This window comes from Oculina patagonica, chromosome 12, assembly GCF_052425735.1.
Source record: "Oculina patagonica isolate OP01 chromosome 12, crgOcupat, whole genome shotgun sequence".
NCBI lineage: Eukaryota > Metazoa > Cnidaria > Anthozoa > Scleractinia > Oculinidae > Oculina > Oculina patagonica.
Genome location: NC_135769.1, coordinates 3,330,513 through 3,349,254, shown reverse-complemented (window position 1 = coordinate 3,349,254; position 18,742 = coordinate 3,330,513). Strand labels below are relative to the sequence as shown.

The window sequence follows — 18,742 nt, the reverse complement described above, 5'->3', positions numbered from 1 at the left end:
CTTTGACCAGGCGCTGTCTTTTTCTGGAAGCACAGGGGCTTATCACACTCGACGAATAGGAGCACATGAACGCAGGTTACTTGCTTACTGACTTGCTTACCAGTATTACGTGACCACAGCTAAATCGTTCCGTCTTTACAACTGTAGTGAGACATCCAAACCGGCCATTTTTATGAACATTGAAAACTTCCACTCTTAATAAATCCTTTATCCTTACCGGCCATCTTTACTATTTACTACACTTCCTTAAACAGCTCCCTGCTGCATCTGCTTGTGGACGTATTCCGTATGTGGTATTTTCACTGAGGATATTTGCAACAGGTCAGTTCCTTACCACAGGAGATAGTTCTGATCCTCCCTCCTTCAGCACAGTTTTGGAAAAACACGTAAGGATGGTTTGTAAATGTGTTCATGTCTTATGCATTCACCAAACCTTTCCTCACTATTCCTTTTAGTTCCCATTTGCTGGCACACTTCATCTCCTTCTCTGGTATGGAATGACCACACGCCACCAACCAGAAATTTTGTCAAAGCAATGCCATGTAGTTCCACTTTAACGGTTGAATTGAAACAGCAGGAACAGCAAATTATTAGTTCTCCTATACGCGAAGACCATACCTTTCAAAAGCTTTTCTTCAAGGACGTTGTTGAAAAAGTTGGCCACTTTTTTCAAGTTTTTATTTGCGATCACCAATAACTTCATAAGAATCTCTCTGTGCAACCTTATTGTGCAGCCCTATAAACAACTGTGACGTTTAATTAATTAGAAGTGTACCACGAAGTATCATAATGTAAATATTGTAGTATTAGTCAAGTAAAAATACTGTGTTAAAGCAACTCAAGTATCTTTTAAGTAGTGTTACGTATCGTATTGTGATTAGATTCAGTATGTTATTGTCAATAGTGTGGTTCATGAATAAAAAAAATTCTCTGCCTTTGAAACATTGCCAAATGCTTTGGTTTTTCTAGTCAGTCACTCTTGATTGTTGAACGCTCTTGTAAATAAAGGATACCTTCACAGCCAAGGAATCTTCAACACGAAGGTCGCTGTTGGTAGGGTACGCACCTGATCACCATTTCCATCTTCCTGATCATCATGTACTTGCAGTTTTTGGTTGTATGCAGTATTTTGAAATCATAGACGGGCAAACAAAGCGACTCATCTTTGGAAATTTTAAGCTGCAGGCTGCAGTGATCTATAGCTTGATGAAAATTACTGAGAATAAAACAGTATTGTCGAGATTGTCATAAGAACATCCTTCTGCAAACTTGCTTGTCTCCCAAGATTTCCATTGAAGCACTTTGTTTCACAGCCTTGGCTCCCACTTCTTTGGCAATTTAAAGTTTAAGGTTTTAATCCACGCTTGTTTGAAATCACCACGACTGTGAAAAGCAATGCCATAATCGCCATATGAACACTGACCTCACTCCTTTATGGTTTTCAGATCGATGTTGTGTGAAAAGCATTGGGAATTGGAAATCTACAAGACTTTGCCAAAATTTCCATTCGTTCTTCCTTCCACAGGCTCGCCTACCACTTCTTTTGCAATTTAAAAATGTAAGATGCGGTATTCTATGATGACTTGTTTCAAGTAACCGTGACGAAAGGCATCGGCAAGAATGTCCGATATGTTTATCCTTCCCCTAACTTGTACTTCTTTGAATATTGGCAAAATTCCAATACGTTCTTTCTTCCACAGGGTCACCTACCACTTCTTTTGTGTATCGACTCTTATCCACTGCGTATCCACAGCGTATCCACTGCATATCCATTACTTATCCACTGCGTATCGACTCCTTATCCACTGCGTATCCACAGCGTATCCACTACTTATCCACTGCTTGTGCACTGCATATCCATTACTTATCCACTGCGTATCGACTCTTATCCACTGCGTATCCACAGCGTATCCACTGCGTAGCCACTGCTTGTGCACTGTATATCCATTACTTATCCACTGCGTATCGACTCCTTATCCACTGCGTATCCACAGCGTATCCACTACTTATCCACTGCTTGTGCACTGCATATCCATTACTTATCCACTGCGTATCGACTCTTATCCACTGCGTATCCACAGCGTATCCACTGCGTAGCCACTGCTTGTGCACTGTATATCCATTACTTATCCACTGCGTATCGACTCCTTATTCACTGCGTATCCACTGCTTATGCACTGCATATCCATTACTTATCGCTAATCCACTGCGTATCCACTGCGAATCCACTGCATATCCACTGCGCATCCACTGCGTATTCACTGCTTATCCACTGCGTATTCACCGCGTTTTCACTGCTTATCCACTGCGTATCCACTGCGTATCTACTGCGTATCCACTGCGCATCCAAAGCTTATCCAACGCTTATTCTATGCATATCCACTGCTTGTCCACTGCTTATCCACTGCATATCCACTGCGTATCCATTGCTTATCCACTGCGTATTCACGGCTTATCCACTGCATATCCACTGCTTATCCACTTCTTATGCACTGCGTATCCACTTCGTATCCACTGCGTATCCACTGCTTGTCCACTGCTTATGCACTGCGTATCCACTGCGTATCCAAAGCTTATCCAATGCTTATCCTATGCATATCCACTGCGTATCTACTGCGCATCCACTGCTTATCCACAGCTTATCCACTGCGTATCGACAGCTTATGCTTATCCTATGCATATCCACGGCTTTTGGAAGATGCAGGATGCAGCAGATATGATGGCTTGTTTGAAAAAAAACCGTGACGAAAGGCATCGCCTCTCTCACAAGCCTCTCTTGGTGGATTGGTCAATCTACTTTGAGTTTTACAGTTTATTTTGTAAGAAAATTTCAAAAGAGCACGAGAGTCAGAAGATTACTTTTCCTTACTTGACCATGATCTTCATTTCACTGTCCCTAGACCTAAATCAGTTGTGACCTCCAAACATGATAACTTCCACTTTTCAGAGTAAACGGCGTAGGCAACACAAATTAAACATTTCTTAAACAGTAAAGCAGAGCAAAAACCTGAACGTTTTTAGCTCATTGAAGTAAATAGTGACAGCCTGGGCGAGTGGGAAAGTTTGAAAAGATGGTTTGCTGCGTAGTAGAAAAAAACTGGAAAGAAGGTACAAAATTTATATCTCTCAGGGTAAACCTCGCATTATCTTTACACCTTGTGAATCTTTATTTTGATCATACACTTCACGATCTTGACTCATATTTTATTTGCTACACGTCTTGATTTGTTCCTCGCAAACCCTCGCTCATCCCAGGCTATCACTCTTTCTTAACGTAGGCAACTACAAGCCCCTATTACTAGTTATTACTGAAAAATAATGACTTCATAGTTCTAAAACAGGTGTGAGCCCCATACAAACTGCCAATGTTTTGTTTTTTTGAAAATGAATTTTGACCCTGACCATTTCAATCTTAGGGCAATTTATTACGTAATGACACATGATCTGGCCACTAGAGGGCCTAGCCAACGCTTTATTTTTAATTGTGTCACTTTTAACTAACTATGAAGCCACCTTAACTTCTTGAAACTCGAGATGGTACCACACTTGTTAAGTACATGAGCTCTCGAAGTCTTGGCAAGAAAAAGGTGATAAAAAGATCAAGCAGGATGAATTTAATTTATTTCTTAACACTCCACTTGTTGAACAAAGCAAACTCTGGTCAAAAACTGAGCAAGCAAACAATTCGGCATCAAATAACAGCATGGTTCCAGTTTTTTACTTATTTGTCAGGTCAGGTAACCAATTTTGTCGGTATTTTGACCTGAGACCCCTGTCTTAGCTAAAACACCGAATCATTTTGTGATACAATGCTTCTTTGAGGTGTATGTCCCAATGGGTTACATAAGCTAAGAGAATTTACTGGAACTTCCACAAACAAACTTTGCATTAATTGTACTCTTCTGTGGATGGAGAAAAGATCATTTATGACAAAACAAGTGGAGATAGACCATTACCCAGGACAATCGAGAGTCAGTCTCAACTTGTGTGATAAATGGCATGGTATGGATTATAACCTTCACCTCCATGCCATGAAGGTTCCTCCCTACATCCGCACCAGAATATAATTAATGAAAGATCTGAATGCGGACTAGCATGGTATTATTCTTAACATACTGAGGCTCACGGATCTGCTCAATGGGTGCAAATTCTACATAGCCATACCCTTTGTAATTACGTGGGGCAGTTGGCCTTTGGAATGCCAGCAGGTTTGGCTTGGCAACAAGAGTTTCACTGATGTGTTGGCGATATTCAGCTCCATCGGACTGATCCAGGATTGATAAAGCAATTCTTCCAGTAAAGGGCCACTCCAATATGTTATCGTAATCGCCTTGCATCATATGCACGAACAATGCCACATGCTTACCCACGCCGCTGTCAACACCATTTAAGTTGATTCGCATGCATAGCTTGTATCCATACAGGCTGGTGTGGAAAGCTGGGCTGTGTATAGCGGTCATTACTCCATTTATTGCATCTTGACGACACTGCCGATAATTTTCTATCCTCCAGATATAAGATCCATTGCAAACACGTCCTTCATACTCTAACAGCTTTGTTTCATAACGGTTAAATCTGCAAACAAAACCAGGAAACAATTTAAATTATGGGTACAGTAGTTTATATATTGTAGCCTGGAATGATGGTCAGTTCTTCTTCCCTCAACCCAAAGGTTCCGAAAAACATGGTTTGGCTTCCAGAACGAAGAGAAGATTGACATTTTAATCTATCTGTTTTGAAATTCATCAGAACAAAGCTTGTAGCATAGAAAACGTCTTGTTGACATTTAATCCCTTTCAGCATTGAAACAAGTACCGTAAAATTCTGGTTATAAGCCCCCCCGCTTATAAGCCCCCCCGGTTATAGGCCCATCAACCTGGAAACAAAAAAATACATCCGGTTATAAGCCCCCCCCCCCGGATAAAAGCTCCCCTCTACCCGATGACAGTACTGAACAGGGCTAAATGTTGCTTTCTTGTGCGTTTTTAACTTAAAAACGTATTTCGATCAACACTCTCTAGGCTTATTTCGAAACGTTTTTTTCCTTCCGCTTATAAGCCCTCCCGAATATAAGCCCCTCCGCTTATAAGCCCACCCAAAAACCCTTACGAAGTTGTATAAGCCTAGGGCTTATAACCGGAATTCTACGGTATTTCAGAACTCTCTTGAAAACTAAACTTCTTTTAGACTTATCTGCAAAATAACACTTACCGAAGAGTCAGTTCTTGTACTGGTCTCTCCTGCCTGATGCGAGCTTCCTCCACCTGCCTCTCCAGATGATGTACTGTGTTAGAAAGTGCGGTGATAATACGCCTCATTTCATCAATCTCATTTCGCTGATGCTGGGTCCTGGTTGATAGTTCAACCAAATATCCTTCCTGGCTGGCCTGTTCTTGAGGATGAGGTAACATTCCACCCCTTGTGCGCCTTTGTGGAGCACTTCTGTGAGCTCCAGCCTGTTCACTGCTTGGCTCTGATATGACCTCTGCCACTTTCTTGGCCATGTCCATCATATGGTTGGGCATCTGTTCCTTGACATGTTTAAAGACGTCTGATCGTTTTCCCTAAAAGGGGATTTTAATTGAAGCTAGTTTTCAATTTATTGGACAACAGTCAACATAAAGGCAGATGTTCCATGCTCAGGATCATTGCTCAGTCTCTCTTTTTTTTTTTTTTTTTTTTTTTTTGGGGGGGGGGGGGGGGGCACCAGACTGGAGAGCAGGAGGTTGTGGGTTCCAACCCAAACCTTCCCTCTCCTACACCCCATATCACTATTTGAAAAGAGTAGGGGCATAGTCCCTGGTGTTGTGGTCTGGCCTGTTTACATGTACATGGGTTGGGTGGGAGGGGTGAGACCATAAGTAGACTGATAGCTGCTGCCATAGGCGCCTTTACATGCTGATGTCTGATCTCACTGCTAACTTAAATTGCAAAAATGTACTGTAGATAAGTATATTACCATTACATATGGAACAAACTTATAAGGGTTTTTACAGGAAGTCTCAACAGCCAAGTATGTTTTATGATTGTTTGGAGCGGCAAGCATAAGTAAGACATGACACCCTTTGGTTAAAACTGTAGTTGCAGTCAACAAACATGGGCTTATGGCAGGATGATTGAGAATCTTGTTGCGATAGCACATTACACAATGTAACCTATTTGTTGATCTTATTCTTATCACTTGCATACTCGACAATGTATAAGTCTGGTAAGGAAAACTCAAAGCAGTACTTTCCACAGTACATGTACATATATATAACTAGTAATACGTGACTCGCAGGGCCTCGCGAAGCTCTGGGTTGGGGAGGGGGGGGGATGTTATAAATAAGGAGTGGATTATTTGAAGTTGAACATTAATTGAATTGTACATATTCAATTTTCCACAGTAGGCAGGAAGATATATTTGTTAGGAATTTTATTTCAACGGGCATGGCCGCGACACCCTCGTTCCCAGGGTCTACTCCGCTTTAAAGATGGTGGCTTTTTCTGGTTCGTAAAGAGGTAGAAAGCGTTGGGAAGCGCAGGCTATTTTCAAAATCAGCGACAAATTATTGGATAGTCGCATTTTGGACATTTATTTGATGGCATAAAAAAAAAGAACGAACGGCAGGAGGATTCGAAGCCTCCGCCCGCGCGCCCCTGATGGTGATGAAAGGTTTATAGCCTGAATAGGCGTTGAGGGAGTATTATGTGGAAATCAATGTTATTTTAATTCAAAAAGAAAAACGATAAAAATAAAAGGCTCAGAATTCGAACCCACAAAAAAAAAAAAGAAAAAAAAAAGAAAAAAAAAAACCCTAGCCGGATTCGAACCCCCGACCTCAGGTCCGAAGATCTGATTTCAAGTTCAACGCCTTACCATTAGGCCACCAGCGCGCGGCGGCCGTGTGACGTCATTTCCGCCACACACCAAGCTCACAAATATATATAGAAATATATATGACCGTAAACTCCACACGAGATTTCATCCCGCCTGATCCCTTTGAGGGACAAAATTATACACCCCGCTACGCTCGGCCTTCGGCCTCGCTTCGCGAGGAAAATATAATTTACATGTATCATAATAAGTCTGTGTTTGAGCCTACTAATGGCCCATCAAGCCAGAGCTTATCCCAGTTTCTGTAGCATGAAGTGTCTAGGATTATTTCTGCTTTCCACTGGATTGGATGCTAGTCAGGGTTACCATGAAATTCACTAGTTCCCATTATAACACCTGGGTGGGAGAATCACTTTGAGAGTAAAGTGTCTTGTCCAAGATTAGAACAAAACCCAGTGCCCCAGCCAGGGCTAGAACCTGGATCACTCAATCTGGAGGCCAGCACACCACCATTACGCCACTGCACCTCTTATAATAATTATGATAAATTATAGTTTGCATTCTTTTTCAGAGTGATATGAACAGAGTTCACAGCCGCAATGTGAATTTAGTTAACTCACCTCAAATGTACATCCTACAATGTGGAAAGGACATCTGATTTCCACTACAGGGCATTCTTTTTCCAAGTGCTCTTTCATCTATGAAATGCAAAGTAATATAATCATGTCACTACTTCATATAATCCCACTCAAAAGTTGTCATTCTCAGAATACAGGTAAGGTAAAGTCATGTAAAGTCTGCATCAAGCCAAGTGGGAAATGCAGTTGGAGCTTATCCTAGTTTCCCCCTGGATGGGACGCTGGTCCATTGCAGGGTTACCCCAGCATTCTTTTGCCCGTATCCATTTGTACACCTGGGTGGAGAGAGGCACTATAAGTGTGAACTCATGTCATGTCCAAAAACACAACGCAGAACCACTTGATCTGAAGTCCAGTGCGCAAACCATTAGGCCACTGCGTCTCCCATCACAATACATTTAGGGGGATGGTTTGGTGGTGGGTCCACCTTGTAGGGGACTTAGTGTTCTTTTGTGAACTCACCTGCCGTAGGGCGAATTTGTAAAATAAATACATGTACAGGATTGGTATATAAGAGCCAGCAGCTGGTGAACTTCGCCACATATTCTGAAAGTTCTTGTCAGCTATTAAAGTGCTACTATGATCAAATTTTTGATCTTCATATTTTACATTGTCGTGAACAATTAGACTTTCTTACTCACCTTGCCAAATTTCTATCCATTACGAAAATCAGAAGTCGTTGTATTATAACATTTATTCCAGAGAATTTACGGCCGCCATTAATCAACCTTGTTCCAAGGCTTGGTTGCGAATAGGGAGAAAATGACGTCAAAGGCTAAAATACCTCACGGGTTGAAATTAGAATAACAATCAGCATAGAAAATTGCACGAAAAACAAGCCCAAAGTTTTTGTTACTTTTCGCGTGATTTTCAATACATATTGTTATTATAATTTCAACCCGTGAGGTATTTTAGCCTTTGACGTCATTTTCTTCCTATTCGCAACCAAGCCTTGGAACAAGGTTGTTTAATGGCGGCCATAAAATATATTGAACACGAAAATGTAAAAATATGGAAATCGAAAATTTGATCGTAGTAGCACTTTAAAAGCCATAAAAATAAAAAGATATCTGATATATGATCTGCAGTCCTTCTGTTACATGTACTTTTGGTTGACATAAAATAACTTGCCTTATCTCTTGGTATGTTTTCCTTTTTGCAATTTTCACACTGTTGTGGGTATTTGGGACAAGTTTCATAATGATCCTGAAAAAGGGACCACTTAAAGTTAAGTTTTTCTGCTATAACTTTTACAATATTACAACGCAATATTTTAACCAATAGACTAGTTATTTGTAAGGCAGAGTGAACTTGTGAAAGGCCAAAATGTAATGACATGTAAATTGAATGTGTATAATATTATACAAATTGAAATAATACTTCTCAAACTCAAACTCAAGGTAAAACAAAGGAAATATGAAGTGGGACAGTGGTTTGCGTATGTAATCTTAACTAGCACAGATTTTTATAAGTTTTAGTTTCGAATGAGAAGATACATGTATATCAAACACTGGAGGGTTTCATCCCATCATTTCCAAACACCTCGAACTTCGTCAAAAATACTCTACTGCACATCAAACTCTTTTCTGTGTTTTGAAGTGTGATGAAACACACACACTCTCTCTCTCTTTTGATGTATTGCATCACAGATGTATACATTTTTTAATTAAAAAACTATCTTAACATTTGGTGATAAATCAAGACAACATAGTTTTTACCACTGTATCAACAGTCTCTTTGACAATACATGTATATGAGTAATGTACAGAAGAAGATACATGTCAATTATTTTTGGGATGTTAAGGGTTAAAGCCAATTTTTTCCAGGATAAAATAGTAATCAAACCAAATTTTAAACAAACCTCCAGTGTATTCCATGGTACATCCTCTGTACAATATTTACAAGGTATTGTCCTGAGGGGGCAATCTTTTTCCAAATGTTGTTGAAGATCTTTTCTTTTTAGTTTTTGTTTACATCCTTTGGGGCAATCCACCTCAACAAATGGGCATTCATTTAAATGTTCCTGTAGTGTGGAAATGGTAACTTAGTACTAAACATACTACATGTACAAATGACATAGAATCTTAACAGTGGATCCCCTTCTTACAGCCACCCAAATTATTATTATTATTATTGTTATGTTCTTTATGTAATGTTTGCTTAAAGTCCTTAGCGCCGAGACCAAACCATGGTCCTGGGGCACTAAAGGGTAGCCAGTTTTTAGCTTGTTATTATTATTATTATTATTATTATTATTATTATTATTATTATTATTTCTGCTACATACCTCCAACTTCCCAAGGGTTCCCTTCCATGGACAGCCATGTTGTTTTTTCATTCGACAGAACACCTCATGAGACAACATTTCTCGCTTTGCAAAATTGTCCGGATAGAGCTACAATAAGAGCAAGCCATTCAAATAATTGTACAATTTACAAAAACCACACGTCCATTTGAATTCACAGTATAATTATGAACCTATTGTTGCCATAAACCTTCCCTACCTATTCCACAGAGAGTTTTTGGGTTTTGAGCAGCCCCCCCCCCCTCCCTGACCTTCCTAGCATTATCACTTTGAACTGCAATTTTACTTGATATTCTTTAAGTTAAGCTGTATACGTTTTAACTTCACTTTATCATTTTTGGGGGAGGGGGATCATATCAAACATAATTTTAAAATTTCAAGGGGCTGGGGTAAAAATGTCTAATGAAGAGTGGGGTCATTATGTATTACAGGCACTGTCTATCAAATTGCACCAGCACCCCCTCCCATCCCACCCCATAACAAATGAACAGATTCTTAGAAAGAAATTCTTCTGCAAATTTCATAATTTAAATTCTCTGCACAAGTTCACATATATTCCTTTTATTGTAAGGTAGTTCTAAAAAATAAATAATAATAATAATAATAATAATAATAATAATAATAATCGAATGTTTATCCAGGATAACCCTTCAGTACATGCGTACTGTTATCAACGGGGTCCTGCTAATTAAAAATTTAAAATTTAAAATTACTAAAATACTAAATATATAATATATAATGAAAATTGTATAAAAAGCGGATCATGCACTAAGTTAAAAACCTTAAAAAAAAAACCACAATAAAATATTACAAGTAAAAATCTCCCAACGCTTTCCTAAATAAAAGTCTAGAATTAATGTTTCTTAAAGTCAAAGGTAAAGAATTAAAAATTGAGGCACCTATAAAATAAAAACTATGGCACGCATGATCAAGTTTGATTAATTAATTACTTCATTTCAACCAAGTGAAAATATTATCCTACCCTCCCCTCCCTTCAGCCTTTCACCCTACCAAGCCCTTCCTTAACACATTCGACATCTCACCCTTCCCTCCTTCTCTTCCTGGTCTTATGGGTAAAACTTATGACCACTAAAGATTGCAGGAGCTTGTCCCAGACCACCTGGTTAATACCAAGATACATTCTGTGATGGCATACACAACCCCTACTCGCCACTAAACTTAAAAAAAAAATAAACAGCATGCGGCGCATGCAGAAGCAGTGACATTTCACAAGGGAGCTGACAACTTGCAGGGGGGGGGGGAAGCGAACCACTAACAGCTTACGTTTTTGATATCAGAAGCAATGTTAGTGATTACACACATCAGCATTGTGAGGATCTGTTGAAATTCAAATTAATGCGATCGGTTGTTATAGACCCGTTATGGAGACGCATTTAACTTTACTTTATTTCATTTCTTTTTTTTTATTTTAAGTTTTTTTTTTAATTTTTGGACTGCCTGTTGTTGTTGTTCATTACAAGTTGTGTTATCAAGTTGTAGCATGTCAACTGGTAAATGACTACCATATTTACTCGAATAAGCACCGCGGCACTTATTTAATTTTTCGCGCCACAAGTGCGGCGCTTATTCGAGGGCGGCGCTTATTTAAAATTCGGACGTCACAAAGAATCTAATCTAAACGAAACTTCTATAGTAAATAAAAGAAGGAACTTTTGATTGTCAGGATTCGTATTTTACAGAAGAGAGTAGTTACGCTTGCTGTCCCGACAAAGTTTAGGGCCTTCACAACGTTAACGTTGTGAACGTTGTTAGAATTTTTGATAGGCGAGCAGTAAAACATAACTTTGAACTGCGAAACATCGCTTATGATGAAAAGGAATTTCCAAGGCTGTTTCAGAGCTTCTTTGTAGTGCTATTTTTGTTTATACAGAATTCCTTGAGTAAACGCCGCATCGGGACTGCGGCGCTTATTAACTTTTTTGTCCCGAATGCGGCGCTTATTCAAGGGCGGCGCTTATTCGGGGGCGGCGCTTATTCAAGTAAATACGGTACACATGCAAGTACGGTCAAACAGTGCTTAACACTGGCCCATTGTATCAGATTTTAGAGATTCTGCTTATTTTGCTTTTGCGTTATTCGAGACAATTTCTTGTGGAGTTAAACTTGATTTCTGTTCATTTTATTGATTGGTAGATCGCGACAGAAAAACAGGCAAACAGACACCACGGCCTGATGGCATAAGCGATGCCTGATGTCATCGCTAAAAATCCCAAGTAAATTTCTACTTCTTTTGTTTGTGGTTGTGCATGCATGTGCACAATGAACATTCCAGAAGTATGAAAGGTATTCATGCTTTTATTACTTTGAAAGCAGAGAACTGTTGAAAAAAATCTTTGGTTTTCAACAATACTCCTCCCCGTCATTTTGGCAGTTTATTTTTAATTAGTGCTTGTGGTAAATGGTAATTTAGTACGAAATAACCTAAAAAACAGTATACATGTAACTTGAACACAGAAAGTTTTATCTAATTAACAAATTAACTCTACTGGAACAAATAACCAGAGGGTGACATCCTTCACTGATTTCATTGCTCAGATGAGCAACAGGTTTCTTAATATTGGTTTCTGGCTCAAGAAAACAATTGCAATAGGCTGCTATATGTCAGAAACGCAGGGGTTTTTTTGCAGGAAATGTTTTGCAATTAATTTGTTGGTCTCATACAAAAATTGAGGCCAAATAGGAGCAAAACAAAAACCAAGAAAGTCGAAAGCCTGTAACCAGTATTTATTACAGTAAAAATAGAAAACTTTCTCTGGTTAAAATATCTAAAAGAAAACTGACTGTTATCTTCAATATGGGTTATCCCAGACAAAATTCACCCCCCCCCTCCTACCCGATTTCCAGGACAACTACACCCACCACCCCCAACCAGATTTCCAAGTCAATGAAGCTCCTGCCGGATTTCCATTAATCCTAAATTCAATTTACAGTCAGTGGAAAAGATGCAAGAGCATGTTCAGAAGTTCAGTTCTGAAATTTTCAAACCTACATGTAACTTCACATATGTGCTTGTTTTAATTATATAACTTGGATTTTCTTTTTACCATATCCCTCCAGTGGTGGATTCAAGTGGACAAAAACTCAATTCAGTAACCTGCTAGCTGGCATGATTTCATGTGCAGGGGCTTAGTTCAGGCGTTAATACTATTCACACATTTCAAATTCTAACATGACGCCAAGGCTTAGGTTACAAAAACAAATGAAATCACACCAAGGATTTGGGATGAATAAATAATTTCTTGATGCCATGTTAGAATGCTAATATATCGAAATTGGTTTATTTTAAACTGAAAGATAATTTTCAAAGGAACTATGCATGCATACAAAATAACTTGTATTTTTCTCGGGGCGGTTAAACCAGACGAGAAACTTAATGCAAATCGGTGAAGCATGTTCACTGAAGCAATACAATAACACTATCGTGGTAAATTAAAAAAAATTGAATTACATCTTAAATACTTGACAGAATGTAAAACTTCTACTCCAATATAGATGAAAGTAATTTCTTCATTCATTAATTTTGGATTGAGAATAACTTTTGTAGCTACATTTGTAGTTGTTTTAATAAATATTTTCTGAATGCAGACACCCATCTGGAACACCCCCCCCCCCCCACCCCCCGTGACATGAAACTGAGTGAGACAGATAACTGTGGCCAACATCAATTCACATTTATGTTGACAGGCACTTTATGATGATTTTCAAACTAAAACAAAACAGCCTGTCAGACGATTTTCTTGTGAGAAGGTTAAATCAAATCCAAATTATTGTGCCAAGCGAAGCATGTCCCACTAGAGATCATTTCAAATTTAAATTCTCGCCTTCTCTTTGTTTCAAATCAGGTGGCCGTGATCAGAAACTAATTTTTGATTCAAACATTGATCAGCAGTTATGAATTCTTGAAATTGACTAACGGATTCATAATGATATCTAGGGGGGCATGCTTCGCTTGGCACAACTGTAACATTCTACCAAACCATGGTTTGCAAAACCGGAATCAGCCAGCTTTACACATACTATAAATTGCCTGATTCAAACACATCGCTGTAAGCACTTTTTTCGGTAACGCTTCCGAGACGTTCACTTTCAAATAATTTGAGTCCCGACTGTTGATTTGGTGGAGGAATTTCTAAAATGCCAAACACTGACAAACACAGCTTTTAAAAGTTGCAGATTAAAAACCTTCACGCTGAAATTGGGCCAAATAATATATAAGAACCATTGCAGCCTGAAAAAATGAAAGAGGTTCTTAATTACTGTATATAAAAAATTACTAAAGATCGGAAAACACCGGTGCTGGCCAAAGTGTGCTTTTGGAGCCACTGGAAACATATAATAGAGTACAAAAACTAAATCCATGCAACAGAAATACCGGGTAGTACAGATTCGAATAACAACAGATTTTAAAATCATACACTATATATTAAAGAAAGAACTGTTTTAATCCTGTCATAGGAACCTGTTCAGCCTGATTTCAAGAGAAACATCCATTATAAGAACCATTTAAGCCTGTTGCCAAAAAATCAGGGTTATAATATGTGGGTTTTTTACATTACTCTGAATATTTTAACCCAGAGAAAAATCAAAACAACAAGATGACCTATACCAGAATATAGCTAGAGGAAGTCAAAATATCATGACAATAATAATGTGTGGTTCCAGAAAATATCCATACCCCCACCACGGAGGGTATTTCACGTAAGACCCCCCACCTCTCTGGAATTTCCGTTTTTGTTAAGAAAAATAAACCCCCCCACCCCTCCGGAATTTCCAAAAGTATATTGCGTACCCCCCAGCCCCTCTGGAAAAAAAGATAAATTGTACAATGCTCTAAATTTTAGGCCACCTCTCTTGTAAACAGTTACAGTGTATAACTGATCGATCGGAAGATATGTTAGAACGATACATACGTTACATATACTGCTGAAGACAAAATAAGAAATTTCCTCAAAAGTAATCAAACAAAATATCTGGTAGTCACTTGTCAAATTACCTTGTTGTATAACCATCCATCCCTTTTCATTCCAATCGCTTTAGAAAACCGCAATTAAAATGTATCAGAACACGGATTTGAAGTGTTGATACATTAAAACCATAAACATTCACCGTAAACGTGATCGCAAAATCGCTAATGCTCGCTGAGAAAGCAAAATTTAACAGGAAAATTACAAACAAATAGCCAGAAATAACAAAACCATGTTAATCTCGAGTTTCTGACATCATAACAATATTTTCATCGCTAATAAACATGAAACTTTTCACAAACAAGGACGATTTTCCTTCGATCGAACGTGAAACAAGCAACGCTTGACACCAGTGCCTTTCGGTCAAACCACGTGACAAGTTTCGGGGGACTGGTAACAAGTAATGGCGGACGAACGAACATGGAGGATTTCAGTGAAATTATTTGCTTTCAGTGTGCTTTCAGGAGAAAGAAAACCCGTTTTAAATGTAAAGCGATTGTGAATCAAGAACCCAGAGTGCTATTTTTGCTATGTAAAACATTTGTAGAGTAGGTAAGAAACGATTTTTGAAATTAGTTTGCACTGCATCAAACTTGACCGTCTGGAAACATAATTCCACTGGCAACCCCCCTCCTCTTCGGAATTTCCTGGGCCCTTGACCCCCCCACCCCTCTGGAATTTCCAATTCCCTCCGTGGTGGGGATATGGATATTTTCTGGAACCACACAATACACTTCTAAAATTACGTTAGTATTTCTCTAATAATCAATCCGAATACAGTAAAAATGAAAAATACATAACTATATTTATAAGGGCATTAACTCAGATGTGATCATAAGAATATTTAAGAGAATAATCAAATATCACCTGCATTTCAGTAAAGTTGCTGTTGCCGATGACTCGCAGTAAAATTGTCATATCACATGTTTCAGAACTTAGTTGAATACCTTGACTAAATATGGATGTGAACACCAATTATTTTGAATACAGTATTTTCCTTCAGAAGGTATGATTGTTCAAGATAAAATTACTGAGTGAGAGCTACACTTAAGAGAATACGGAATTTTCCAAGTTTAAGTTTCTGATAACTTGTGTCTTTCATACAAAAGTTTTAACTTGATCAAGTTTTGGCTAACTATAAGGTTATTATGACCTTAAATACATCACAACAACTATCGACAACATTCACTGACCTGTGATTCACTTAAACGCTCATTATCTACCGGGCATTTTGGACCAGCATCCCTTAAAAAGTGATAAAGGGCAATGTTAACAGTATACCAATGCAAAGAAAAGCCTGTGAAATGTTTAAAACTAACAACCATAAAATTATTTAAAAAACAATAAGGATCTAAAAATACTGTGTGAAAAAAAATCCCATCTGATAGTCCCGTTTAGAAACGAAAACATGTAGATGGCTTGGGGTTTTCCCTGCTAAACAAGTCAATAACTGGTGAGCAATTGACACATTTTTAAATAGTGACAGTAAACCAGAGGGAAAAGAATTTCATTGGGCAGCCTTATAATTCTGTACCCGTGGCATGATGTTTTTATTTGAAACTGAAAGATGATATTGCAGTTTCAGTTTCTAGGAACAGTGCTTGAATAAGCACAAGTCTGACATTTTATTGATGGTGGACTTACATTTGCATTAGCCTGTGATTAAGTAAAGAAAACTCTTTAGTTACAAGAGTCCAAAATTTACAGTTATTTGTGTAGTACTAATTAACCAAGCATGCATATAAAAAGGGGTAAACCCCATCACCCCAAATCATTTGACTACTGTGTATCTGATATCTACATGTACAATTACTATTGGTTGTTTAATTTCGATTATTGATTTATCGATTGACTACCACTGCCCTACTACTTTGCCTTACTTTCAAAATGGTTACCATAGAAAACCACCAAAAAGCCTTCCACTGTATCTATATGCAGTGTGTATTTTGACAGAGGTTTTTAGACATTACACATGTTCATCATTTCCTTAGTGGCCCAGCGGAAAAAAGCTAAACCAACGGCGCCACAACAGACAGCCGTTTTTGTAGAGGTGTGGTGTTTGCTTGGCTTGGCAGTAGATGAACGAAATTTAGCAAGATTTCCGTATAACCCTATATGCATACAATTTTGACACTTTCGTGCGACTTTCGTTCTATTCAATAATAACTTGAATGCATAATTAAGTATGGGCTGTACATGTAGCCTGTATGGAAATCTTTCCCGAAAAAAATATATGTCTTGGGTGTAACCATTTGGTGGCCAGTGTGGTAGACGTGGTAGATGGTGACACTGCATCAAGGTAACGAAATAAGCTTAATTTATTAAAATGAAGTTGTTTGTCGTTGAGTCGGCCAAAATTACCAAACTTAACTCAGGTCTACTTTTAAAGCTTACCTTATAGAACGTACAATGCAACCTCTACAGAACCTATGGCCGCAACTTGTTTGCACGGGTTCTCGCAGCCCCAGAAGACAAATTGGACATTCATATTTGCTTTCCAACGGCGGATCAAAGTACTCGTCATAGCCCTCAGACCTTGGTTCCTCATGTGATGAAAAACGTAACTCGCTTAGACCGATGGAACTTGGGTCGAATGAGCTTTCACGTGAAAACAGAGAGGACTGCTCCTCGAGAGAAAAAGAACGAGTCATAGTTAACGTGCATTGTGCTGACTTGGCACCATCGTATCAACGTTTAAGTACACACGTACAACGACCACGAAGTCGAAGCAGGTACGGAACTGAAAGCGAAACATGGGGGAGTCCCCTATCCCACAATTCCTTGTCTTCTATTGTCATGATGACCATATTTGGTACGGAAGCCTTTTAAGCTAGCCTCCCACGCAGTCGTTGTTAGGGGCGATCGTGTTTCACTCCTAGTGGGGAGGAGTGAAACACGATCGCCCCTAAGAACGACTGCGTGGGAAGCTACCGATAAGATTACTGAGCTCAAATAAAAGCAAAAGGAAATTCAAATCATTCCTGAACCCCGACTTTCTTCTTTTGTTAGTGATCAGCCAGAGCCAATCCTCACTCGATGGAGCGTAATTAATGGATCAAGATAACGGTACGGTCGTATATTTTAAATTCCAAGTGTAATTATTAACCGCGCGGTCCCCGGGGGGGGGGGGTACTCCCTATAATGGCCTATACGGGGAAGCTCCGCCCGAAAGGGGTACCTTTTTCAGGCTTCGGGTATATAAAAGGGTAGGGATTTCACGAGTTTAAGTATATGAAAGGGTACGGAAATCTGTCATTTGGCTATTTAAAAGGGCCTTTTATTAAAATATTTCGAACAGACGCAATTTATGGCTGTATTATTTTAATTTATTAAGCGCTACATAAAAATGACAAGAAAACGTCCTATTTTAAGTACACGCCATGTCTCTTAGGTATACGAAAGGGGTATAATTTCTGTCAAAAATGGTATATAAATGGGTAAGGGGCTAGAACTTGCAATTGGGGCGGAGCCTCCCCGTATAAAACTTTTTTGAGTACTCCCCCCCCCCCCCGGGGCGCGGCCATGGCCCAAGTACTCTACTCGTGGTTTCGTCTTATCGGTGACCAGACCCATACTCCCATTCGGCCAACTCGTCGGCCGGACTTCAAATAACGCAACATTGATCAACATTTGATAGTTTCTCGCCAAGATGTATAAAATCTTTGACCTACTGAAAATGTTACGAATATTGAAGCGCTTGAGACTGTTGAGAACATAAACGTGTTAAAGGACAACACGTCGTTTATGGAATGTGTCCACGTTGCAACATTCCCTAAGCGTTATACATGCGATCACGTTTCTTTTGAAGTGTTATTTCGCCATCGTCGATTTATGTGCATTTTTTCAAGTATTTAATACTTTTTAGTTTTAGAGTAAAATGAATAAGTCTTCCTGTATCATTGAACGTGGCACACTCTCGTCCACAGAGTCGCCGGGACAAAATTTTTGTCCACGTGACACAATTTTGGAAGAAAATGTTTAGCTCGAGCTCACATGA

At 38.9% G+C, this 18,742-nt stretch overlaps 1 protein-coding gene across 2 annotated transcripts; it reads right to left on the bottom strand.

The window, feature by feature from the left end:
* Nucleotides 1-789: 789 nt before the first annotated feature.
* On the bottom strand, nt 790-17,447 carry LOC144631775 (TNF receptor-associated factor 6-like). 2 transcript variants are annotated; one of them, XR_013566795.1, is made up of 9 exons: nt 17,140-17,447; nt 15,939-15,990; nt 9,743-9,850; nt 9,317-9,478; nt 8,587-8,661; nt 7,438-7,515; nt 5,212-5,564; nt 1,873-4,575; nt 790-1,761 (listed from the first exon to the last, which is right to left on the bottom strand). XR_013566795.1 is itself a non-coding variant. In XM_078490330.1 (8 exons), exons 1-8 carry the CDS (start codon nt 17,394-17,396, stop codon nt 4,068-4,070), a joined length of 1,593 nt encoding a protein of 530 aa, XP_078346456.1. In that variant the 5' UTR covers nt 17,397-17,447; the 3' UTR covers nt 790-4,067. The 2 variants fall into 2 exon arrangements, 1 of the variants encoding a protein (XP_078346456.1); XM_078490330.1 differs by having other exon boundaries at nt 790-4,575.
* Between the last annotated feature and the right edge of the window lie 1,295 nt (nt 17,448-18,742).

What these genes read in the sequence shown, in the direction of transcription:
- LOC144631775 (XM_078490330.1), bottom strand. Translation starts at nt 17,396, where the DNA reads ATGACTCGTTCTTTTTCTCTCGAGGAGCAGTCCTCTCTGTTTTCACGT. An exon ending in GAACCCTTGGGAAGTTGGAG is followed by an intron (nt 9,479 to 9,742) that starts GTATGTAGCAGA and finishes TCCACACTACAG; the next exon opens with GAACATTTAAATGAATGCCC. An exon ending in AAAACATACCAAGAGATAAG is followed by an intron (nt 7,516 to 8,586) that starts GCAAGTTATTTT and finishes TGCATTTCATAG; the next exon opens with ATGAAAGAGCACTTGGAAAA.